Raw genomic sequence first — 27390 nt, 5'->3', positions numbered from 1 at the left:
GAACACGAGAAGAGCGGCGGCGACAGAGTAAAAGAGCGCGAGGAGAGCAGCACAGGACAGAGTAAAAGAGCGCGAGGGGAGCGGCGGGGAGACAGTAAAAGAGCGCGAGGAGAGCGGCAGGGACACAGTAAAAGAGGGCGAGGAGAGCGGTGGGGACACGGTAAAAGAGCGGGAAGCGAGCGGCGGGGACACAGTACAAGAGCACGAGGAGAGCAGTGGGGACTCAGGATAAAAGAGCGGCGGGGACACAGGAGAAAAGAGCGCGAGGACACAGGATAAAAGAGCGCAAGGGGATCGCCGTGGACGCAGTAAAAGAGCACACGCAGAGCGGCGGGAATACAGTAAAAGAGCGGGAAGCGAGCATCGGGGACACAGTAAAAGAGCGAGAGGAGAGCGGCAGGGACACAGTAAAAGAACACGACGAGAGCAGCGGCGACACAGTAAAAGAACACGATGAGAGCGGCAGGGACACAGTAAAAGAGCGCGAGGAGAGCGGCAGGGACACGGTGAAAGAGCACAAGGAGAGCAGCGGGGACACTGTAATAAAGCGCGAGGAGAGCGGAGGCTACACAGTAACAGAGCACGACAGGACAGAGTAAAAGAGCACGAGGAGAGTGGCGGGGAGACTGTAAAAGAGCACGGCGAGGACACAGTAAAATTCCGCAAGGAGAGCGGCGGGGACGCGGTAAAAGAGCGCGACGAGAGCAGTGCGGAAAGAGTAAAAGAGCGCAAGGAGAGCGGCGGGGACAGAGAAAAAGAGCGCGAGGAGAGCAGCGCGGGACAGAGTAAAAGAGCACGAGGAGAACGGCGGGAACGCAGTAAAAAAGCGCGAGGAGAGCCAGCGGCGTGGACACAGTAAAATAGCGCGAGGAGAGCGGAGGAGACGCAGTAAAAGAGCGCGAGGATAGCGCCGGGGACACAGTAAAAGAGTGCGAGGATAGCGCCGGGGACACAGTAAAAGAGCGCGAGGAGAATGGTGCTGTAGCAACCTGGGATGGCCACTTCCCGATTACAAAATGGACACTTTGCAAAGATTGCAGGGAATATGGACATTGCTGAGAAAACAAGCGGGTTCAGAGCTTGTCTGTATATTGGAGCCGCAGCTCCCAGACAAGACCAAAACTGTAGGCCCATTAGCATACTAATGGCCCATCTCCTGGGACAAAAGAATAACATTTGAGTAACCGATACTACGGCAGACACCCCGGCGCCAGAGGAGACCGAAACAAAGCAGGCCAACGGCCACCTAGGACACGCCCAGCCATCGGGGCACCCACCCCTTTATTGGATGAAATCAAGAAGAATGATCGAGAAACAGCCTGATTGGGGCCAAGTGCAAGGCCCGCCCAAAAGAGCGCGAAGCCCCTTTGGGTACAAGAAGGAGCCCCCAAGAGAGAATCGCTCACCTCGACGCGCACCCACACACACACTCACCTCGACGCGCACCCACACACACACTCACCTCGAGACACACGCACACACTCACCTCGAGACACACACACTCACTCACCTCGACACACACACTCACTCACCTCGACACACACACCCCGACGCGCACACACTCACCTCGACGCACACACACACACTCACCTCGACGCACACACACACTCACCTCGACGCACACACACACTCACCTCGACGCACACACACACATACCTCGACGCACACACACACATACCTCGACGCACACACACACACACCTCGACGCACACACACACACACACCTCGACGCGCACACACACACACACACCTCGACGCACGCACGCACACTCACCTCGACGCGCGTACACACACCCACCCACACACACAGGCACACGCCCACACACACAACACGCACCTCGTCGCACACACACACAACACTCACCGCGGCGCGCGCGCGCACACACACAACACACCTCGGCGCGCGCGCACACCCCTCGGCGCGCACACACCTCGGCACACGCGCACACCCCTCGGCGCACACACGCACATCGGCACACACACACACACGCACACCTCAGCACACGCCGGCACACGCGCACCTCGGCACATGCACACCTCGGTACAGGCACATGCACACCTCGGCGCGCACACACCCCTCGGCACACACACTATAGCCACCTGAGTTGGCCACTTCCAGCCTTAAAATGGAGAACCTCAAAGGCTGAAGGGAAATTCAGCCAACACAGGCAAAGACTAGCAGGCGCAAGTTACAAGTTACTGTGTATTAGACTCTGCAAAAACCCAGACAGCATCGATACAAGCAGCCATCTACATAGTAATGAGCGATCCCCAGGAAGAGTCGAAACATTTGAGGTAAACAAGGCCAAGCCAGACTCCTCGGCGCCAGCAGGAGCCCACACAAAAGAGGTTAACGGACACTTAAAGACCGCCTAACGATCAGGGAACAGCTCCAGTGTTGGAGAAATCGAACCAAGCGATTGGAACGAAGTCCAATCACTTGAAACCAGGTACGGGGTCCGCCCCGAAAGGCGGGAAGCCCCTGGGGACTATAAAGTAAAGCCCCCAAGTTCAAATCGTCCTTCTTGACAGGGTCACTCAGCAATGCGAAGCAACCCTTGACAGTGACCTGTCCGGCAGCCTCCAAAGATGTAAGTCTCAAGTCAATGCTCGCTACGAGATAGGCGCTCCTAGCTACCAGTCTATACCAGCTTTTGAATCCTGCAGTTTCAGAACCCGAACGAAAGGCCATTTGTTCCCCTGACCTGGTGGGCCAGTCCGAAGCTAAGTATAGGCCTGTTAGTGATAGAAATAGCCTAGAAAGTAGAGTTTATGCACGAGTAGTGATTTACTGTGTATAATAAATTTGTATTGATTTGAATCTTACTAATTGGTGTGTTAAGTTATTGATCATTACTTGAACCTCGTGGCGGTATCATCAAGATACCTGGCGACTCTACAGCAAAGGTTATCACACACACACACACACTACACACACGCACACATATATATATAAAATTCTGCCGGAAAGCCTTCCGAGGCGGGTTCGTCTGATGGACTGGGCAAGCTGTGATTGAGCCGGAAATGATGCTTTCTATAGTGCATCTGTGAAAATTGGTATGAGTCAATGGGGACATGCCGAATTTCCTTAATTTCCTGAGGCAGTATAGGCTATGTTGTGCTTTTTTGGTCATAGCATCGACGTGGGTGAACCAGGACAGATTGTTGATGTGCACATCTAGGAATTTGAAGCTGTTAACCATCTCAGCACCATTGATGCTGACAGGGGTGTGTACGATACTCTGCTTCGTGAAGTCAACGACCAGCTCCTTAGTTTTGCTGACGTTCAGGGAGAGATTGTCATTACACCACTACACTCAATTCTGTTTCTCCCTCCAGTCCTCTGACGCATCGTTGTTTGAGATCCGACCCACTATGGTCGTGTCATCAACAAACTTGTGGATGGAGCTGCAGCCAGTGTTTTGCCACACAGTCATGTGTGTATAGGGAGTATAGTAGGAGGCTAAGTACACAGCCTTTCGGGGCCCCAGTATAATCATAGATAGATTTACACTGCAGAAGGAGGTCATTCGGCCCATCGAGTCTGCACCAGATCTTGGAAAGAGCACCCCACTTAAGCCCACACCTCCAGCCTATCCCCATAAACCAGTAACCCCACCTAACTGAGGGGCAATTGATCACGGGCAATCCACCTAACCTGCATATCTTTGGACTGTGGGAGGAAACCGGAGCACCTGGAGGAAACCCACGCAGACACGGGGAGAACGTGCAGTCTCCGCACAGGCAGTGACCCAAGCCGGGACTCGAACCTGGGACCCTGGAACCGTGAAGCAACTGTGCCAGCCACTGTGCTGCCATGCCCCCCATATTGAGGACGATTGGGAGAAGGTGTTGTTGTTTCTCCTTACTGATTGTGGTCTATGGGTCAGGAAGTCGAGCATCCAGTTGCAGAGGGAGGAGCTACGTCCTAGGTTCTGATATGAGCTTGGTTGGGATTATGGTGTTGAAGGCGGAGCTGTAGTCAACGAACAGGAGTCTGACATAGGAGTCTTTGCTGGCTAGATGCTTCAGAGATGAGTGCAAGGCCAGGGAGATAGCGCCTGCTGTGGTGGTATGTGGATTGCACTGGATCATGGCATTCTGGGAATATAGAGTTTGTGCGTCTCCTGACCAACCTCTCGAAACAGTTTTTATAATGATAGATGTCAAGGCAATCGGATAGCAGTCAGTGAGGCACGTTGCCCGGTTCTTCTTTGGCACCGAGGTGATGGTCTTCTTGAAGCAGGTTGGAACCACAGAATGGAGTAGGGAGAGCTTGAAGGTGTCCGTGAACACACCCGGCAGTTAGTCTGCGCAGGATCTGAGTGCACGACCAGGAATTCGGTCAGGATCCGTTACTTTCCAACGGTTCACTTTCAAGAAGGCCGATCTGACTTCAGAGGATGTGACAGTGACTCGAGCTTTGTCTGGTATTGTCTCTTGGCGTCCTTGATGGCTTTGCAGAGGTCGTACCTGGTTTCCTTATATAGGTCAGGGTCACCTGTCTTTAACGCCTCAGACCTGGCCTTCAGTAGGCAGTGAATCTCCTGGTTAAACCATGGTTTCTAATTTGGGAACGCATGTACTACCTTCTTTGGCATGCAATCTTCTACTTGGGTTGCATAGGGGGACGAGGCAGGGGTGCCCCTGTCGCCCATGATGATCGAGGCCTTGGTTTTGGGCCTTCGGGAGTGGCAAAGGATTGTGACGGAAGGTATGACTGTATGCGGATGACCTGTTGTTGTTTGTGTTGGACCCGTTGGAAAGTATGGGCAGAATTATGGGCTTGTTGGAGTGCTTTGCGGCTTAGCGGATCTGGGAGGAGGTCTCTGGTGTGAGGCGATGCGACGAGTGAAGTGAACTTCCTCCTGTGCCAGAATGAGCTTGATTCAGTTTAAAGTGGTGCACAGGATACACATGACTCAGGTTCAGATGAGGGATTTTTCCCGGGGTAATGGATGGATGTGAGAAGTGGGGCGGGGGGCCGGCGAATCATGTTCACATGTTTTGGGGTTGCGAGAAGTGGACAGCTTCTGGGAGGCGGTGTTCAGGATCTTATCAAGGATAGTGGGGGCCGAGGTGAAGCTAGAATCATTGGTGGCGATCTTTGGGATTTCGGAAGTGCCGGAGGGGAAGGGGACTGATAACACAGCCTTCACCTCGGATTGCCCGGCAATGGATTCTTTTGAATTGGAGGTCAGATACGCCACCAAGGGTTGCGGCTTGGCTGGGAGACCTGTACGAATTTCTCTGGTGGAAAAGATTAAGTTTGCCTTAAGGGGGTCATAAGAGGGCTCCGTGGTACGGTGAAGGCTGCTCATGACGATATTTGAGGAGATGTTTGTCGGGTTGGGTGGGGGAGGGGGGATTAAAAGGGGAAAAAATGTACAGACTGTTAAATCTGCCTTGTTGGAATGTGGTTTTGTTGTAATTGTTTATGTTTGGAATAAAATATATATATTTTTTTTAAATCCACCATACACCATTTCTTTTTCTACAGCAAATGCCACAGAAGTCTGATTCGGTCTATTCCTCCGATTGCTAAACTTTTGTCTGGATGTTTCTGGAACTAAGTCGGACTGATGTGCTTAAAACTTTCGTCGTATTATAATCTGAAAACTATTAATCTGAAAGAGATGAATAAATCTTAACTGGTGTCCATACCAAAGACTATCCGAATTGTCTACATTTCTATAGATTATAAACTTTGTAGCAATTTTTGCAAATGATACAAACTACGTTTCAACTTCTTTGCCATTGAATTTTGGCCCCAAGTGAATACTCCTTAAAAGTTCAACCAGGACATGCAGCTAACTCATCATTCTTTCTCTATCCAGTTCAAAATTTCTAACTTCCCTCTACCTGGGCAGCATGGTAGCACAGTTGCGTCACAGCTCCAGGGTCCCAGGTTCGATTCCCGGCTTGCGTCAGTGTGTGTGGTGTCTGCACGTTCTCCCCATGTGTGTGTAGGTTTCCTCCGGGGGCTCCGGTTTCCTCCCACAGTCCAAAGATGTGCAGGTTAGGTGGTTTGGCCATGCTAAATTGCCCTTAGTGGCCAAAAAAGGTTAGGTGGAGTTACGGGGATAGGGTGGATGTGTAGGGATAGGATGGAGGTGTGGGCTTAGGTAGGGTGCTCTTTCCAAGGGCCAGTGTACACTTCTGCACTGTAAATTCTATGATTCTACTTTTGCAAGTTAAGGCTTTTGTTTTCTTCCTTTTGGAATTCTAATTAAACTTTTTACATCACTCTTTCGAGTTCAAGGTTTTCTCATTTCCTTTTCTTTCTCGAATTCTGTTAGTTTAATTTGAAACCAAATCGTGCTAATTCAACCGGTCTTTTATCTGGATAGGTCTTCTCCCTCACAGTTCAGGTGGCAAGCCAGTAATTCAACAATTTCTGCCTTTTAGCGTTCACTTTTTAATCTATTTACACCCTCTCTGCTATTTTCAAATTAACCTTTGTTGACTAGTGCAAGACACTCACAGACAGGACCTCTTTCTCAAGGAATGCGTCCAAAATGGGGACAGCCATCTTAGCTTTTCAGGAATATAGCAACAGTCACTGTGAAATCTCTTTCCTTTAAACTCTGGCAAATCCCAGTACATTCATCTCAGCCTGTGGATTCGAAATTCTGCAGGAGCACCCACCCAATTTGTCACGATCGTCATAGTGAGCAATAACCTTTTAAAAGAAATTCAAACTTCCAGTGAATGACTGAAGATATTATATGTCAAGATTTTACATTTTAAGACATTTACAAAGTAAAAGCAACATTGAATAAGCACTATTTCAGCAGACAACTCTAAAGTACAGAAAAGTTCCCTGCATTTATCTTTTAAAACAACCAAAAATCCCCCCAGGCCGGTTCAATCAGAAGGTTAGAGTGTGGTGTTTATTAGCTCTGACAATGGGGGTTCTATCCTCCTATCAGCCAATGCAATTCCTGGGGCCTGCCTCTTCTACTTGCCGCATCAAGATATCATGAGTCATGATTAGTAACGTGCATCAACTGAGGATGCTACATAGAGAGAGAGAGAGAGAGAATGACCAGCACTGAACCAAATTGTCAGCTCCAACTGCAAAGTCAAAATTATGCATCAGAAAATCGTAAACTTCCCTCAGTCCCCATGAGAACATCAGTTTTGCTCAACAACTCTGAAAATTTCACCCAAAGCACCACCACTGAGAAAAAAACTATGCATTCACTTATTTTTAGATCAACTCCATCTCAATTATTATTTATACAGTTTATGCCCAATTGTTAGTGTATATTTGAAGTTCGACAGAGGACTAGACCAGATTCATGTTCATCAGAAAAGAGAGATGCAGGCCTTTGGTGCACAAGGATCTAAAGTAACATTTCATTTAAACTGAAATATTTAAAATAGCCGAATATAAATATAGTAATCAACACATTCTGAAACTTTGTCAGCCTTTACCTGAACATTAACCTATTGTTTCAGATGTTGTGTATTTCCAGTAATGAACATAAAAGACTCTGTGAAGCCACGTATGTTTATAAGAGTTTTATCTCAAAGCTTTTAATTTTTCTGCCTCTTAGCGGGTATATAAATTTTTTCAGGAAATTGATACGGGGCATAATAACTTTTTGACATAATATATTGCTTGCTAATGCACTCACTGCTAATTTTAAAATCATTTAGACAAGGTAATCTTACAGCATAGCTGCAGACCTCCCACCCATCTAGATTCAATGAGGCTGAAATTCTGCAATGTTTCGCCTGCTCGCCCATCATAGCTGTCGGAAGACCTATGGACATCCTGGAAAAATAGCATAAACAGTAACAAAATGAAGCTTTTCCAGGGTTCCTGTGGCTCTTCCACTTGTCTGTCGTAATGCCAGTGAGAACCCTGCGAAAATATACCCCCCAAATCCAAGCCTGTAGCAAGGCTTTGTTGATTAGTCTGAATTAAATTTGCTGTTATTCACACTTCGTCAGACAGATCACATGGAAATTGAAAAAGCGTTCCCACTCAGTTATTGTACTCCCACCAGTCAACCTGACAGCATCAAAATACATTCAAACAAATCAATGCCGACATTACCAAATACCATATTAACACAAGAAAATTACAACAATTTCACAACAGCTTACCTAGACTGACTGGTTGCTGGTCCATCTGATCCTGGTTGAGCTATGTCAGGTGTGAGAACATAAAGGCTATTATTCTTAGGCAAGTGAAGAGACCGCAGAATAGTCTACAGATGGGGAGAAAAACAAGTGCAAGTTAAATCTCAAGGATTTAAAGCAGATCAAAATAATCTTAATAATGTGACAAAAAACAAAACGGTTAAGAACTATGCTTACATTCCAGGAGGCTAAGTCCTTGAAACACAATCTAAACAGTACCCAAAATTTCTGATCACCTTGGTTCCCAACTTAACAACCAGAATACAAACCTTAAATGGTATGGATCCTCTCAGTGGAATACATGCGTATCAAAATGAATAAAGATATAAATTATTTGTGTTGGGTTTTTCTAGTGCCACCTCATTTGGTCCCAAACAAAGACCAAGAAAGGATTTAAAATAGCAGATCTGATAAATTTTGGTCTCCCACAGTACATTATCACAGCAATGATTAGTTTGCCAATGAAGTTACATGTTACTAACGGATTTTTTTTTGATGCACGTGATGGCAATTATATAAATGCCATTACATGGTGACTGTTCGTCTAAAAGGTCACAGGTGGCCTAATGAACATTCTACCATCCTGATACATGATGCAATGAGTAGGGAGTTGCTGAGCAATCATAGAAATCAATTTCAAATAAGTCTTGTTACAATCCTAGATGATGTTACTACTGGACAAGTCAGATTCCAGGTTGGAACCAGATTTGACCGATCAAAACTTTTATTTTTTGCTTGGAAACTTGGCTACTGAACAGATTCATAGGGATTGCTGATGGACTTTCAACAAAAGAATAAAACATTGATTAAACAAGAAAAGATAAACTATAATGTTTGCTGCTGACAGGTCCATGAGTGAGCAGCAAATGTGGGAGAGGAACAGGCTGTGATTAGAGGAACAGGTTGATTCAGAATCTTCAAGCTCACTGGCCCATCCTTCTAGCATTTTCAAAAAATGCTCCCGGAGACATATGGAGGAACTTTGCAGCCCAAGCTTGTTCCAAACTGAAAATAATATAAGCCAATTAATGAAATCTATCCTCATAATTTATTCTTTATGGTATCATCATGGTGGTATTATCGTGGTGGATCAATGCTGCACCCAGCCCAAGGGCAATATGTAATGCCTATTTGCAGTATCCAAAATGGAATGCAGTGCTACAGATGGAATCTGACTAAGGCTCTGTATAACTGAAGCATATCTTTCTCCCATTTTAAGAATTAACATTTTATTACCCATTTTGATTTCTTTTTGAATCGCGCCCTCGCTTTTTGTGCATTTGTTTGCCTGGATACATAAATCAATTTGCTTTTGCCCAGTCCTAGTTGGTCAATGTTTAGAAAATATTCCAATTTGTACTAGTTGTATCCAAAGTACATGGCCTCACACTTACATCATTGAACATATAAGCAAGGAACAGTAGACCATTCAGCCCCTCAAGCCTGTTCTGCCATTAAGATCATGGTTGATCTGATAGTAACCTCAAATCTGCATCCCACCTACCCTCAATAACCTATCAATTCCTTTCTTACCAAGCATTTATCCACCTCTGCCTTAAAAATGTTCAAAAGATTCTGCTCCCACCACCTTTTCAGGAAGAGTTCCAAAGACTCAACCTTCAGATAATTTTTTTTACCTCATCTCCATTTAAGGGTGACCCCTTAATTTTAAATAGTGACCCCTAATTCCAGATTCTCCAACAAGAGGAATATCCTCTCCATATCCACCTTGTCAAGACCACACGGGATCTTATGTTTCTATCAAGTCACCTCTTATTCTTCTAAACCCCAGCGGATACATGTCTAACCTGTCTAATCTTTCCTCATAAGACAACCTAACCCACTAGTTTCAAGTATTAGTCTGGTAAACTTTTTCTGAACAGCTTCCAACACATTTATATCCTTCCTTTAAAAAGGTCACCAACATTGTACACAGTACTCTAAGTGTTGGCTCACGTTTGCTCTATATAACTGAAATATAACTTTCCTACTTTGATATTCAATTCTCCTTGCAATAAATGATAACATTCGATCAGCTTTCCTAATTACTTGCTGTGCCTGCACACTAGCATTTTGCGATTTAGGACACCCAAATCCCTCTGCATCTCAGAGCACTGTAATCTTTCACATTTAGATTTAAAAGTTTCTTCTTTATTCTTCATGTCAAAAGGGTCATTTCACATTTTCTCACATTATACTCCATTTGCCAGATCTTTGCCCACTCACTTAACCTATCTATATATTTTGTAACCAAAGATTAAATGCTGGAAAATCTCCGCAGGTCTGGCAGCATCTGTAGGGAGAAAAAAAGAGCTAACGTTTCTCTATATATAAAGATATATATTTATTTTGTAGCCGCCCTGTGTCCTCTTCACAACTTAATTTCCTACTCCCTTTGTGTCATCATCAAACTTGGCAACCATCCCTTTATCCAAGTCGTATCTATAAATTGTTAACAGTTGAGGTCCCAGCACTGATCCCTGTAGCACACCATTTATTACCTCTTGCCAACCTGAAAAAGACACATTTATGCCTACTCTCTGCTTCCCATCAGCCAGCCAATCTTCTATCCCTGTGAATATGTTATCCCCTATACCACGAGCCATTATTTTCTGCAATAACCTTTGATGTGGCACTTCATCAATCCAGAAATCTAGGTACAGTACATTCACTGGTTCCCCTTTATCCACAGCACATGTTACTTCCTCAAAGAAGTCCAATGTGATTTCCCTTTCACAAAATCATGTTAATTCTGCTTGATTACCTTGAATTTTTCCAACTGCCCGGTTATAACCACTTTAATAATAGCTGCTAATGTTAAGGACATGGCCGATGGCAAATGCAGAGTTGTTCAAATCCCAGAAAAGAAACCTGAAACAATTGCCCTCAACTGCAATTTTCTAATGTGGCATAGTTAAGAGGTAAGGTTTGAAATCCAGAGAATGTTGTTCCGGGCATTTTGTGATGATTTTAATAAAATCAATGTTTGTTGAGAAATAGAACAAACAAGAAAATAAACCAGAAGTATACTTAATTACAATGGCTCTACACAGTATCATTAATTTAAACAGTTCAGGGAGGCACGGTGGCGCAGTGAGGCGCACTGCTGCCTCACGGCGCTGAGGTCCCGGTTTCGATCCCGGCCCCAGGTCACTGTCCATGTGGCGTTTGCACAGTCTCCCTGTATTTGCGTGGGTCTCACCCCCATAACCCAAAAGATGTGCACGCTAGGTGGAGTGGCCATGCTAAATTGCCTCTTAATTGGAAGGAAAAAAAAATTGGGTGCTCTAAATTTATTTCTTTTAAACTAATTTAAACAGTTCCAAACTGGGATTAGTTATTGAGGAGAGTAGTCAGGCACTCTTGTGGTCACAGATGTGTCTCCAGGATGGTGTGTTGCCTTCCAGGTGCCAGGATCAAGGATGCCACGGAACTGCTACAGGAATTCTGAAGGAAAAGGTGAACAGCCAGAAGTTGTGGTGCATGTTGGTATCAATGACATAGGAAGAAAGAGAAATGAGCTCCTCATAGCAGACTTTAGGGAGTTAAGTAGGAAATTGAAAAGCAGGTTTTAATCACTGGATTATTCCCAGTGCCAATGTAACAGTGAGCCTAGAAGCAGAAGTATAGAGCAGATGAATGCGTGGCTGGAGAGATGATGCAGGAGGGAGGGCTTTAGATTCCTGGGAATTCGGATCATTTCTGAAGAAGGTGGGCCCTGTACAAGTTGGACAGGTTACATCTGAACAGGAATGGGATCAACATCCGCATGGGGAGTTTGCTAATGCTGCTGGGGGCGGATTTAAACTAAATTGGCAGAGCGATGGGATCCTGACAAGTAATTCAGAGAGAAGTTGAGATAGAATTAAAAGTTAACATGCCAGTAAGTGAGTCTGAAAGGCAGAGGAAGCATAGGCTAGATAAGAAAGTAGTGAGTCCAGCAAAGCTGAATGGAATATATTTTAATGCAAGGAGCCTGAGGAATAAGACAGACAAGCTGAGGGCACAGATAGGTATGTGGGAATATGCTATCATAGCTATGATAAAAGCGTGGCTGAAAGATGGGCAGGATTGGTAACACATTCCTGGTTATAGGGTATTCAGATGAGATGGGGATAGAAGAGGATGGAGGAGGTTGTCGTAATATTGTTCAAGAAATCAATTAAATCAATTATAGCACTGAGGAGAGATGATATCCTGGAAGGAGCTTCAAATGAAGCAATATGGATAGAAGTACCAGCCTCCCCGAACTGGCGCCGGAATGTGGTGACTAGGGGCTTTTCACAGTAACTTCATTTGAAGCCTACTTGCGACAATAAGCGATTTTCATTTCATTTCATTTCATTTCAAGTAAAAATCACAAAGGGGCAAACACACTGTTGGTATGTTTATAGACCCCCAGTCAGGGAGAGATAGAGGATCAAACATGTTATCAAGTTTCAGAATATGTAGGAACAAGAAGGCAGTAATAGTAGGGGATTTTAACTACCCAAACATTAACTGGGATAATTTTAGTGTGCAGGTAGGGAGGGCACAAAATTCTTACATTGCTCCCAGAAGAACTTATTTAGCCAGTACATAGAAAGCCAAAAAAGGACAGGAAATTCTGAACCCAATATTTAGAAATGAGCCCGGGCAGGTGGAAGGCACATCAGTAGGTGAGCATTTTGGAGTTAGCGATCATAATTCAGTTGGATTTTGGACAGTTATGGAAAAGGATAAGGATGGGTCAGGAATAAAAGTTCTTAAATGGGGAAAGGCTAATTTTACTAAGACAAGATACAATTTGGTGGACTGGGAGCAAGTCCTTGTAGATAAAACTTTGTCAGAGCAGTGGAAGAGTACAGGGAAAATATGTTCCTGTAAAGGCAAAGGGTGGGACCAAGACGAGAGAACCCTGAATGTCAAGAAACATAAAGGTCAAGATTGAGAGGAAAAAAAGCGAAGCACATGGCCATTACCAAGGGCTCAATACAGCAGGGTACCTAGAGAAGTATAAAAAAGTGTAGGGGGAAAGTTAGGAAAGCTAAGAAAGCATGAAAAAACTTTGGCAGTTAGAACAAAGGGAAATCCAAAGAGGTTTTTAAAAATATATATAAAAGAGCAAGAGAGTAACTTGGGAAAGAGTAGAGCCAATTGTGGACCATATAGGTAATATGTGTATGGACCCGGAAGACAATTAATATTTGCGCAGTCTTCACAATGGAAAAGGTGCAGGTGTAAACATCAGGGTGGAGGACTGCAAAATATTAGAGGAAATTGAGAGAGAGAGAGAGAGAGAGAGAGAGAGAGAGAGAGAGAGAGAGAGAGAGAGAGAGAGAGAGAGAGAGAGAGAGAGAGAGAGAGAGAGGAGGTACTAGCAGGTTTAGCAGCCTTAAAAGTCTTAAGCCTTAAAATGGGCAACACGGTAGCACAGTGGTGAGCACTGTGGCTTCACTGCTCCAGGTTCCCCGGTTTAATTCCCACTTAGGTCACGGTCTGTGTGGAGTCAGCACGTTCTCCGTGTCTGCATGGGTTTCCTCCGGGTGGTCCGGTTTCCTCTCACAAGTCCTGAAAAACATGCTTGTTAGGGGATTTGGAGATTCTAAATTCTCCCTCGGTGTACCTGAACAGGCGCCATAGTGCAGCGTCTAGGGGATTTTCACAGTAACATCATTGCAGTGTTAATGCAAGCCTACTTGTGACACTAATGAAGATTATTAAAGTGGATAGATCCACAGGCCTGGATGAGATGTATTCCAGGCAGTTGAGGGTTGGAAGGGTGGAGGTATCAGGGGCACAGGTGGTAATTTCCAAAATCTCTCTGGTCACAGGTAACATGCTAGAGGACTGCTAATATTGTCCCATTATTAAAAAGGGTGGTAGGGTTAGACCAAGAATTTGAAGGCCAGTCAGTCTAACCTTAGTGGTGGGGCAGTTACTAGAAAAAATTCAGAAGGACAGATGGACATGGATTAATCAGGGATAGTTAGCGTGGATTTGTTAAAGGAAGGCAATGTTTGTCAAATTTAATCACATTTTTTGTAGAGGTAACCAGGAATGTTGACGAGGGAAATGCATTTGACGTGGTCTACTTGGACTTTAGTGAGGCTTTTGATAAGGTCCTTCATGGCAGACTGGACAAGAAAGTCAGGGCCCATGGGATCCAAGGCACATTGGATCCAAACTTGGCAGAGAGGCAGGAGGCAAAGGGTGATGGTAGAGAGATGTTTCTGTGACTGCAGGTCAGTTTCCAGTGGGGTTCCGCAGGGTTCAGTTTGGGGCCCTGGGTATATGTGATGTATATTGATGATTTGGACTTAAATGTAGGGGGCATGAACACAAAGTTCACGGATGATGTGAAAATTGGCATGGTGGTAAACCCTGTGAGGAGGATAGCCGTTCACTGCAGGAGGATATCCATGGACTGGTCAGGTGGGTAGAGCAGTGGCAATGGAATTCAACCTGGAAAGGTGTGAGGTAATGCACTTTGGGATGGCTAACAAAGCAAAGGATTTCACTATGAATGGTAGGACCCTGTAAAGTACTGAAGATCAGAGGGACTTTGGAGTACATATCCATAGATTTCTGAAGATGGCAGGGCAGGTAGATGAGGTGGGTAAGGTGCCATATGGGATACTTGCCTTTATTAACCTAGCCAACACATAGGATACAAGAGCAGGAACTGCAGAAAATTCTGGCTCGGCCACAAATGGAGTACAGCGTGCAGTTCTGGTCACCACATTACAGGATGTGACAGTACTGGAAAGGATGCAGAGAAGATTTATTAGGACGTTGCCTGGGTTGTGGGGTCTGAGCTATGCAAGTAAAGACTGGATAGATTGGGGCTGTTTTCCTTGGAGCAGTGAAGGTCAAGAGGGGACCTGATAGAGGCGTATCAATTATATGTGGCACGGGATTGTGAGTGGGAGTAGGGAGTGTCGCCGCACACAGACGACGTGCTGCTGTTCGTGTCGGACCCATTGGAGAGTATGGGGACAATTATGGACATACTAGAGGGGTTTGGGGCCTTCTCAGACTACAATTTGAATCTCGGAAAGAGCGAGGTGTTTCCAGTGAATGTGGCGGGTCAGGGGCCAAGCTTGGGGCGCTGCAGTTTAGGGTTGCCAGGGACAGATACAGGTATTTGGGGGTTCAGTTGACGGGGGAGTGGGCGACGATGCACAGGTGGAACCTGGCAAAGTTGGTGGAAGTGGTTAGAGAGGACTTTAGGAGATAGGAAACGTTACACCTGATATTGGCGAGCGGGTCCAGATGGTAAAAATGAACGTTCTGCCAAGGTTTCGGTTTGTATTTCGCGATCTTCATCCCGAAGACCTTTTTCCAGAAACTGGATGCAGCAATCTCAGAGTTCATATGGGCGGGAAGATACCTAGGGTGAGGAACGACCTGTCACAGAGGCAGAAAGGGGGGTTGGCGCTAACAAACCTGTTGCATTACAATTGGGCGATGAGTGCAGAGTTGAGGCAGTGGTGGGAAGGAGAGGGGTTAGAGTAGGTTAGGGTGGAGGAGGAGTCCTACAGGGGGTCAGCCTGTAGCCACCTAAAATGGCTGATTCCCGATTAATTTGGCCAAAACCCGATGTAAAATGGCTAACCAAAAAGGCTGATGGGAAAAGCAGCCAACAGGGCACAAACGGACAGCTGCAGACAGAACAGCGTATTCGGCTCTGGGGAAGTCGGCCCAGATCGATACCTGCGACCATCAGCAGCACATCAACCCAGACATCTGCAGTTTAATCGGCCAACCCCCGGAACAATTGCAACATATTAGCAATTGAATGCCGATCCAGACCTCTCGGCGCCAGCAGTGGCCGAGACAAAGAAAGGTGAACGACCACCCCCCGATCAAGGAATCGCCCCATTATTGGAGCATATCGAACCCAGATTTGGGAACAAGTCCAATCACTTGGGACCAGGGTTAAGGTACGCCCCGAGAGGCGGGAAGCCCCCGGGAACTATAAAGATAGGGGCCAAGTTCAGATCGACCCTTCTCTCCCTTCTTCTCCTGCTCGCAACCTTCGCAAGAACCATAGACCAGCAACCGCAAGTTTGACTCCAGCGATCGCTACCCGATAGAGACTCCTAGCCATCGACCTGTATCAGCCTTTGAATCCCACAGGCCAGACCCCATTTCGATAAGCCATTCGTTTCCCTGACCTGGTGGGCCATTCCCAAAAGTTAAGTATTGGCCAGTAGTGGTAGGTAGTAGTCTAGAAAGTAGGATTATTGTATAAGTATTTATTGCTGTATATAATAAATGACCGTTGATTTTATTCTTACTAAGCGGTGTGCTGTCTTATTAATCATAACTAGAGCTTGAACCACGTGGAGATATCAGAAAGATACCTGGCGACTCGTGAGCAAAGGTGACAGAATTAGAGCTAATAAAACTAAGGCTAATAAGAGCAACAAGCCGGAGGACCTTACTGACGGTGGCGCTCCTGCTGAAACCAAGGAGGTAAACGGTGAGCCCGGTGGTGCAGTCCACCATTATGGTATGGAACAAGTTGAGGAGACACTTTAGGATGGAGGGCATGTTGGTGCTGATACCGCTATGTGGGAACCATGGGTTTAAGCAGGACGAGACAGATGGCATGTATAGGAGGTGGAGAGAGGTGGGGCTGGTGAGAGCGAGGGATGTATATCTGGAGGAAAGGTTTGCAAGTCTGGAAGAACTGCGGGAGAGGGTTCAGTTACAGAAGGGAAGTGAGTTCAGGTACATCCAAGTGTGGGACATTGCGTGGAAAAAATGGAGAGGGTTTCCCAAGCTGCCAGAGTATACCCTGCTGGAGCGGTTGCTGCTCCCCGATGTGGAAGGGTAGGGTCGGATTGGGGATATGTATGGGTGGCTGGGGGAGCAGGGGGGGTGCGCAGGTGGTAAGGGTTCAGGAGAAATGGGAGGAGGAGCTGAGGTTGGGTGGGAAGAGGAGAGAAAGAGATAGGATGGGGAATGTGGAGTGAGGCGATGTGCAGGGTGAATTCGACCTCCCCGTGTGCGACAATGAGTTTGATTCAGTTTAAGTTAGTGCACAGTGTGCATATGACTCTGGCGAGGATGAGTGGGTTCTCCCAGGGGGTGGCAGACGAGTGTGAGAAGTATGGACGAAGACCAGCAAATCACACACATATGTTCTGGGGCTGCGAGACGTTGAAGAGATGCTGGGAGGGGATGTTTGGGACGCTATCAAAGATTTTGGGGGTAGAGGCTAGGCCGGATCCTATGCTGGCAATTTTTGTGGTCTTGGAAATGCCGGAGCTGATGGAGGGGAGGAAGGCCGAGGTTGTGGCCTTCGCCTCTCTTGTTGCCCGGTGAAGGTTTCTGTTAGAATGGCGGTCGACATCGCCACCCAAGGGTGGCAGCCTGGCTGGGGACCTGTACCACTTTCTCCGGCTGGAAAAGATCAAGTTGGAATTCAGGAGATCAGCGGAGGACTTGTATTAAAAAAGTAAACGTCTGACTTCCGGTGACGGTGGGCGGGAGGCAGCCACACAATGGAGGGCTCCCATTCGGGAACTGTTTACCGTTTACTGTTTGTGGGTGGGGTGTAAATTTTAAAGGAAAATGTGAAAATGGGGAATAAAAACATTTTTTTTTTTTTTTTTTTTTTTAAAAGTAAACATCTATGAATCTAACCACCTTCAGAGCTAACTATCCCCAAACTGTCCCATAACACCTTATAGATTTTAAGATCTATAACAATCCAGTAACTGTTACCACACAATATAGTTACATAGCTTGAGATTGCTTTGGAGGTACTCCAGCAGCTTGCTTTTCAAATCGGGTTTCCTTCATACACTATTTGCTGAGAGTTAAACAGTTAGCCCTGCTGTTGACTGAGATCTAGGACAACAACTTCCAGCACAAGTTTAAGTAACTCCTTGTTTGTTGGTGGGTGTAAATTTGGATGGAAATGTGAAAAAGAAGAATAATTTTTTTTTTAAAGTTTAAGTGGCTCCTTAAATACGTTTTCTCCCCTTTGATGTTTCCTTTACATGACCTAACTTTTAAAACTGCACTCTCCCAGACTAATATACTTTCCATCACTTGATTTATGCTTTTACGGTTTACAAACAAAATAAACTCACTTAACCAGATCCAATCGAGGGCGGTAGTGAGAAGTGAATGAGGGGGATTCTGGGCGAAGTCGGCTTGCTCGCCACCACTGAGAACCCAGCGTGAAAGAAATATTACATTGCTGTAGCGTTTCCATCCTTCCCTCCTCCTCAAACCAAAAAAGAGAGGCTGTTAGATAATTGTTTGTGACTTAGAAACAGCAGAGCCTCAGGGACTATGGGAAAGCATGAGATGTGTATGGCATGCAAGATGTAGGAGATTTTGGATTCACAAGACATCCAGGGCAGTCATATCTGCAAGAGTGCCAGAGGGTAGCAGCCTTGAACAACATGTGGCGGATTTGGATCTCTTCACTGCGCACCATAGAAGAGGGAAAGAGGTTTCTGGCACACAGTCGTACCAGAAGATGGTCACTCCAAATCGTGATAGGTAGGCAAGGAGTGTAGGGATGGCAGCAGAGTGGGTGACCATTCGTCAAAAGGAAAAGAGACAGCATATCCATGAAACCCAGACTCCTTGGAGCCATTTACCAGGTATGAAATTTTAGATTCATATGAAGTGCGCAATACAACTGAATCAAGTGTAAATGACTCGAGGTAAAACCATACAATCCTGGTGTCTCTAGGAAAAGAGAGTGAGTTTGGTAGGCAGACTAGAAACATGCTAGTAGTTGTATGTATGTAGTGAACAAAATTGGGGAACTGGAAGCAAAAATTGCTCGAAGAGTGTAGCATTCACAGAAACGTGGATCAAGCCAGAAGAGGATTGGATACTCAATATTCCGGGTTATAAGATTTTAGTAGAAACAGGGTGGGCAAAAAAGGGGTGTAGCAGTCTTGGTCAAAGATAATATCATAGCCCTCAGCGGCCCCAGCCCCTCGGCCGCCACCAGCCGCCCCTCCCACTCGGCCATCACCAGCCGCCCCTTCAGCCGTGAGAGCCGCCCCCACCCCCGCCCCCCCTCTCCCAACCCAGCCACCCCTCCCTCGACCAACCCAGCCGCCCCCCCCCCCCTGGCCAACCCAGCCGCCCCCCCCACCCCTCGGCCAACCCAGCCGCCCCCCCCCCCCCCCCACCCCTCGGCCAACCCAGCCGCCCCGCCCGCCCCCTCGGCCAACCCAGCCACCCCTCCCTCGACCAACCCAGCCACCCCCCCCCCCACCCTCGGCCAACCCAGCCACCCCCCCCTCGACCAACCCAGCCACCCCCCCACCCCCCTCGGCCAACCCAGCCGCCCCTTTCTCTCTCTCTCCCCCCCCCCCCCCCCTCGGCCAACCCAGCCGCGCCCCCCCCCCCCCCCCCCCCCCGGCCAACCCCCCCCTCTCTCCCCCCCCCCCCCAGCCAACCCAGCCGCGCGCCGCCCCCCCCCCCCCCCCCCCTGGCCAACCCAGCCGCCCCTCCTTCCTCGGCCAACCCAGCCCCCCCCCCCACCCCCAGCCACCCCCCCCCCCTCGGCCAACCCAGCCGCCCCTCCTCTCCCCCCCCCCCCCCCCCCCCCGGCCAACCCAGCCCCCCCCCCCCCCCCCCCCCTCGGCCAACCCAGCCGCCCCTCCTCTCCCCCCCCCCCCCCCCCGGCCAACCCAGCCCCCCCCCCCCCCCCCTCGGCCAACCCAGCCGCCCCTCCCCGCCCCTCCCCCCCCCCCCCCCTCGGCCAACCCAGCCGCCCCTCCGACCCCCCCCCTCGGCCAACCCAGCCGCCCCTCCCCCTCGGCCAACCCAGCCGTCCCTCCCCCAACCCAGCCGTCCCTCCCCCTCCTCGGCCAACCCAGCCGCCCCTCCCCCACCCCCAACCCAGCCGTCCCTCCTCCTCAACCCCCCTCGGCCAACCCAGCCGCCCCTCCTCCCCCAGCCGCCCCCAGCCACTCCTCTCCTCAGCCAACCCAGCCACTCCTCTCCTCAGCCAACCTCCACCTTTTCCTCGCTTCCTGTCCTTCCTAAATATCCGGTACCCTGCAATATTCAGGTCTCAATCCATGTCCGCCTGCAGCCATCGTTCCAGAATGATTATAAAATCATTCCTATTTATTTCTACGTTCACTTCACCACAATAAACTTTGTCTGCCACAGTTGGTTTTTTTTTAATTTTAGAGTACCCAATTTATTTTTTCCAATTATGGGGCAATTTACTGTGGCCAATCCACCTACCCTGCACATCTTTGGACTGTGGGGATGAAACCTCTGCAAAGACGGGGAGAATGTGCAAACTCCACACGGACAGTGACCCATGTAACTAGTAGAGTTGATGAGGGGGAGCTACTGGATGTGGTTTATTTGGACTTCCAGAAGACTTGCAAAAAAAGTCCCACACAAGAGATTAGCATGTAAAGTTAAAGTGCATGTGATTGGAGGCAGTGTATTGAGATGGATAGAAAACTGGTCGGCTTACAGGAAACAAAGAGTTGGAATAAGGTCTTTTTTCAAATTTCAGGCAGTGACTAGTAGGGTACTGCAGGGATCAGTGTTAGGAACCCATGTATATTAAAGATTTAGATGATGATAATAAATGTAATATCTCAAAATTTACACATGACACAAAGTTGGGTGAGAGGGTGAACTGTGAGTGGGATGCAGAGATGCTTCCCTTGTGATTTGGACAAGTTGAGTAGGCAAATACTGGACAGTGTGAATAATTGAGAGGTTATCCCCTTTGGTAGCAAAAACAGGAAGACAGATTATCTGAATGGCTGCAAATTGAGAGGGAGGATTGTGCAATGAGCCCTGTGCACCCTTGTACGCCAGTCACTGAAAGTAAGCATGCAGGTGGTCAAGAAGGCAAGTGATATATTGCCCTCCATGGTGAGAGGATTGAAGTACAGGAGTAGGGATATCTTGCTGCAGTTATACAGGGCCTTGGTGAGATCACACCTGGAATAGTGTGCGCAGCTTTTGTCTCCTTATCTTAGGAAGGATGTTCTTGCTATGGAGGGAGTGCCGGAAAAGATTTACCAGACTGATTCCTGGGATGGCAAGACTGACATATGAGGAGAGATTGAGTCGGTTAAGACTATATTCACTGGAGGTTAGAAGAATGGAGATTATTATTATCTCCTGGAATTCTATAAAATTCTAATAGGACTAGACAGGGTAGATGAAGGATGTTCCTGATGGCAGGGGAGTCCAGGGCCAGGGGTCACCATCTGAGGATACAGGTAGACTATTTATTGACTGAAATGAGGAGAACTTTCTTCACCCAGAGTGATGAGCCTGGGGAACTATCACAGAAAGCAGTTGAGGCCTAAACATTGTATGTTTTCAAGGAGAAGTTAGATATAGGCCAAAGGGATAAAAGGTTACGAGGGAAAGCAGGAACAGGTTACTGAGAAAGATGATTAGCCATGATCATAATGAATGACAGAGCAGGTTCGATTAACCAAATGGCCTTCTCCTGCTCTTATTTTCTATGTTTCTATGTTTAATATTCCTTGCAAGCTTTTTTCCATATCTCCATCATGAAACTCTCTCTCTTTGTACCCCTTTGTCATTTTTATACAGCTTTCCCGTTCCATTGAATTTGCACTTTTTCTTAAATTTAGTGAAACCTTTACTTTTAGCTTGATACAGTTTCTTACCTCATTTGGTGGCCTTGGTGTTTGACTACAGAAGTGGAACTTTAGTCTTTTGGGGATTAGTTGAGAGTATGCATGGCAGCGCTGATTTCTGCCTTTCGAAAGGATCTATGTCAGCAGTGAATTTGTTGTTATTTTGGAATTGGTTTCAGGATATAGGATGTGAGCATTGCTGGAAAAAACAGCATTTGTTGCTCAACTCTAAATGTCCTTCAAAAGGCGATATGAAGCAATCTTCTTACGATAGTGGCGTTTAAGGGGCACCTTGACAAATGAATAGGATGGGAATAGAGGGACACGGACCCTGGAGGTGTAGAAGAGTTTAGTTTAGACGGCAGCATGGTCGGCACAGGCTTGGAGGGTTGAAGGGCCTGTTTCCTGTGCTGTGCTTTTCTTTGTTCTTGAACTGCCACAATCCATCTGGTGTAGGTACACCCACAGTGCTATTTCGAAGGGTATTTCGGGTTTTTGACCCAACAACAATGAAGGAATGGTGGTATAGTTTCAAATCAGGGTGGTGTGCAGCTTGGAGGGGAACGTGCAGTGATGGTGGTGGTCCATGTATCTGCCACCCTTATCTGTCCAGGTGGTAACGGTCACTGGTTGGAAGGTGTTGTCTAAATAAGCTTGGTGTGTTTATGGTACACATGGCTGCCACTGTGCACAGGTTGGGGAAGAGAGTGAATGAAAATGATATGAAATGAAAATCGTTTATTGTCACAAGCAAAGTTACTGTGAAAAGCCCCTAGTCGCCACATTCCAGCGCCTGTTTGGGGAGGCTGTTACGGGAATTGAACCGTGCTGCTGGCCTGCCTTGGTCTGCTTTCAAAGCCAGCGATTTAGCCCTGTGCTAAACAGCCCCTGTGAATGATTAAGGTGCTTAATTTTTTTTATGTTTATCTCTGTCGCTCCCTTTCCAGGTCTCTTTTTCTCTCCTCCAAAAGCCATCAAAAAATGTAACATTCTAATTACTCACTATAAATATCCTGCATGAGTGAAATTCTTTATCACATAGCCTGGACTCATCAAGAAAAACACTTTATTTTTGTCAAACTATGTACAATTCATGAGATTGTGGAAAATCTCAATTATTTATTTAGCTGGTAAAATTTTAAAAACCGATTTTCCATCTGAAATTTTTGAAATGTAAAAAGGTAAAAACAGATTCTGCATGTGCAGAGTTCATTAACAAAGGAAGAAAGTGTTCATATTTTTCAAACATTATCCAAACACAAGTACTTGCATTATCATTGGTTAATGTATTTCTTCTTCAAGAATACTCAAAAAGATGAATTGGAGATGAAAATATGGTTAAAACCCGCATTGTTGTGGCACAGTATCTTGTTCAAATTGCAAACATCTCAGAAATCAAAAGTTAAACCTAAAATTCTGCTGGGCGCAGCATCTTGGTGACTACTGAAGTATCTGAATGTTTTAAAGTACCTCAGAAAATACTGATATCCATTTTACAAACCAAGTTATAAATCTAATAATCTGTCAAGTATTGGGAACTACTAATCTCCCGAGATGGGTGGGTAATTTCAATTTCTCTTTCCAGCAATGCATTTAAAAGGAATAAAACAAAAGTTATTATAGTCACCATATGGAAATCAAATCCAACATGAATTTAATATGACAAAGAAAACTTACACTGTCGCTTACATCAGTTGACTTCCAACCTTTTAACTGCATTTGAGATAGAGGAATTTGTAGCTCATTTTCTAATATTTGCTTGATAGCACCTGAAAGATTAAAAAACTTCATTAATTCAATGTTAATTCCAGCAAATTTGCCAAGTGCCAAGGCAATATTAAAAACTACTGAAACAAAACACTCCTCACCATTCATACACATAACAGGCATACTTGTTACCAAACAACATCTATGTTATGGAGTAGACGGCTGTGGCCTCTCTGCAAAATAACTATATGGTGTTGCAAACTGAGTTTGGTCTCCAATATTTTGAGCTGTCTGGGCCAGCCCAAAACACAGACTGAGGAAAGGGATAGAGTTGGGTCTAATATGACAATTTCAATCTTCTCAATGTTTGGCTCAAAATTATTGCTTATTCAAGACTAGATTTTGGACAAAGCAGACTGACAACAATGTGGCAATTAAGGGCTAGCTTGATGTGATGTGTCATAAGCCAAGTCTGGAAACTGACCCTGTATCTGCAAAGATGTTACCAAGCAGAACTATTGTTGTCAGTCTGCTTTGTCCAAAATCTAGTCTTGAATAAGCAAGTGACGGCTCCAGGGTCCCAGATTCAATTCCCGGCTTGGGTCACCGTCTGTGAGAGTCTGCACATTCTCTCCATGTTTGTGTGGGTTTCCTCCGGGTGCTCCGGTTTCCTCCCACAGTCCAAAGATGTGGTTAGGTGGATTGACCATGCTAAATTGCCCTTGGTGTCCAAAAAGGTTGGGTGGTGTTACTGGGTTACAGGGATAGGGTGGAGGTGTGGGCTTGGGTGCGGTGTTCTTTCCAAGTGCCAGTGCAGACTCGATGGGCCGAATGGCCTCCTTCTACACTGTAAATTCAATGAAGATTGAATTTAAAACAGCATTTTAAAATTAGAGCTGGGCCATTTAGCAGTGAAAACAGGATGCATTTTTTCCGTACAAAGGAAAAATCCAGAATGTGCTGCCCCAAAAGCCTGTGAATAATAGGTTAATTTATTATAATAATAATATAATCTTTATTAATGTCACAAGAAGGCTTATATTAACACTGCAGTCAAGTTACTGTGAAAATCCCCTACTCTGACTCTGAGATCAATAGATTATTTTTAGGGCATCAAAGGGAATGAGACAATGGCAAGTAAATGAAGTGCAGGTACTGATGTAAAAACAGAAAACATTGGAAAGACTCAGCAGTCTGGCATGTGGCAAAATAGACAGTGGCCTGTATTTTAGGCCCGATAAAATCAGGCCTAAAATACTAAATTAACAATGGGACATTTTAAATCAAATTACAGTCAGAACCACAGACAGGCCTGATGGGATTTTGAACTTGGCCAAGCTCTAATACACAGAACACATACAAACTGTCAGGACATGTCTAGATCTGCCCTGTTAATCACCCATCAGGAGATTGGTCCTATTCACATGGATCGATTGTTGGGGCCGCCCAGATAAAGCTAGACTTTCTGGCACCCTGTTACTATAGGGAGTACGGTTACATGCAAACAATACTCCGAGGAATGGACATCTGGGTTGGGTTCCTGGTGTCCTGCACAGTTGCAATTGGCAATACCATTGGGTATTGTGACCCCCGAACCGAGACCTCATTAGCTGAGGGCTAGAGAACCTCCTGGCAAGACAAGAGGGGCAGAAAGATCGACCATGGGGACCCTCAACAGCGAAGAATCCATGCAGAGGTAAACGAGAAGATTGGAAGACCGATCAGAGATGGAAGGAAGCAGCATGCGAGACCCAACTTCACAGACAAAAGGCCCTGAGGAAATAGAGACTCAGAATCGGAGCCGCAGTTTGACTGAGTCCATATCGCTTTGGGTAGTATTAAGAATCTTGAGATCATTTAGTATTGTTTTGGGATAATTTAAGATGGGTTTTTACTGTTTGACAAATAAATTTGGTTGAATCATGCATTTGTATTTGACCTTAGTTCATCTCGCAAAGGCAGGCGCTTGGGTAAAATATTTTTGAGTAATAAACTGGTCGAAGTGACTGAGGTTTTACAGACAACAGGCAGCATCTGTGGTGAGAAAGTGTTAATGTTTCAAGCTCTGAAGAGGAGTCATACGGACTCAAAGGGTTAACTGCTCTCCACAGATGTTGCCAGACCTGCTGAGTCTTTTGTTTTTATTTCAGATTTCCAGCAACTACAATATTTTGCTTTTATTTGAGTGGCAGTACAGATTAGCCATTTACGAATTAATAACAAAATAGGTTTGAAGAGCTGAACAGTCCCACTCTCCTATTCACCAAGAGGAAATAATAACTTAAAAAATAGAAGAATTGGCCCCTCGAGCCTGCTCTGCAATTCAATATGATCAAGGCTGATCTTCTACCACAGCTCCATTTTCCTGCCCACTCTCTATATCCCTCGATTCACTGAGATTAAAATATTGATCTATTTAATATACGTAACAAAGGACCAACCACAAACATCTGGTGTTGATCAACAGGGGAGTAAAGGTTTTGGGGGGCATGGAAAAAGGCCAGTCTCCCAACTTTCTGTCTGCCCCTTTGAAATGTTGCATACCCTGGAATATTTATTTCGCCATCCTTTTTTGAAAAAATATATTTTATTCAAAACATAAACAACAACAACAAAACCACATTCCAAGTTTGTACTTTTCCCCTTTTAACCCCGTCTCCCGCAACGAACAGCTCCTCAAATATTGTCATGGACGGCCTACACCATTCCTCGGAGCATATGTTTTACCCTCTTCTGGCAAACCTAATCTTTTCCAACTGGAGAAACTTGTACAGGTCTCCAAGTCAAGCCGCAACCCTCGGTGGCGTATCTGACCTCCAATTCAAAAGAATCCATCGCCGGGCAAAGCGGCGAAGTCGCAACATCAGCCCCTCCGGCAGCTCCGGCACTTTTATTTTCCATCCTTGGTCAGTTTGCAAACCATGTCTTCATAACAGTGATCAGGTCCAAATTTGCATAGCTTGTTCAGCTATCCTATTACAAAAGCTCTGTACTTTCAGAGCGTGCTTAATTTTCTTTTACTCCTAGTCTTTCCATAGACCTTAGTTGCTAATGCATTACCATTAAATTTTGTCCCATTCTACTCATATTTAACAAAATCAACAGGGTGAAATCCATTCTATATAAAAAGGGTCTCGGGTTTGGTCTCATATACCGAGCCCACTTCTATGTGTTTGTTGGGGAGAAGGATCACCTTTTTTACTCCCCTGAAGAGGCAAGCCTTTTTGGACAGCTCAATTCAAACTCGGTTTAATTCTCCTTTATATTGGTGTCTGCATGGGTCTCACCCCCACAACCCACATATGTGCTGGTTAGGTGGATTGGCCACGCTAAATTGCCCCTTAATTGGAAAAAAAATAATTGGGTACTCTAAATTTAATTTTAAAAAGATTCTTTACTTGTTAATCTTCAAGAGTAACGGCTGACCCTGGAGTGAGAGGCAATGGGGGAATCTCCATTTCACCTTGTAACTTTGAATGTATGGGGTCTAAATTGGCCAGTGAAACGGGCATAGGTTTTTGCTCATCTTAAGGGTCTAAACTTGGGTATTGTACTTCTACAGGAAACCCACCTGCAGGTGAAAGACCAGATAAGGCTTCACAAAAATTGAGTGGGGCAAGTGTTTCATTCAGGCTTTAATGGTAGGGCTAAAACCACAGCAATGCTAATCCATCAAATAATACAATTTTCTCCTTCTCAGATTATGTAGGACCCCAATGGTCATGACATTGTTGTCTGTGGTTGGCTGGAAGACACTCTGGTTATTTTAGTAAATATTTATGCTCCCAACTGGGACGATCCAAATTTTATAAACTCTCTAGTTATAAACTCAGACTCGAATCGGATGATTTTAGGTGACCTAAATGAGCATTGGACCCTAAATTGGACCATTCCAATTCCTCCATTCTCTGAC

General features: G+C 45.9%; 1 protein-coding gene across 3 annotated transcripts in view; it reads right to left on the bottom strand.

The window, feature by feature from the left end:
- The window catches only part of faf1 (Fas (TNFRSF6) associated factor 1), a 612606-nt gene that overhangs the window by 532762 nt on the left and 52454 nt on the right, over positions 1–27390 (bottom strand). For 2 of the 3 annotated variants that reach the window (XM_072510911.1, XM_072510913.1), the window contains exons 5-6: positions 23448–23539; positions 8119–8222 (exon numbers count right to left, since the gene is read on the bottom strand). In XM_072510911.1, coding sequence (XP_072367012.1) covers positions 8119–8222; positions 23448–23539 — 196 coding nt within the window. The remainder of the gene's footprint in view (positions 1–8118; positions 8223–23447; positions 23540–27390) is intronic. The other variant, XM_072510912.1, reaches the window with a different exon arrangement.

Source organism: Scyliorhinus torazame, chromosome 7 (genome assembly GCF_047496885.1).
Source record: "Scyliorhinus torazame isolate Kashiwa2021f chromosome 7, sScyTor2.1, whole genome shotgun sequence".
NCBI lineage: Eukaryota > Metazoa > Chordata > Chondrichthyes > Carcharhiniformes > Scyliorhinidae > Scyliorhinus > Scyliorhinus torazame.
The sequence above is the reverse complement of the archived record's forward strand: the minus strand, read 5'-3'. Positions and strand labels throughout refer to the sequence as shown.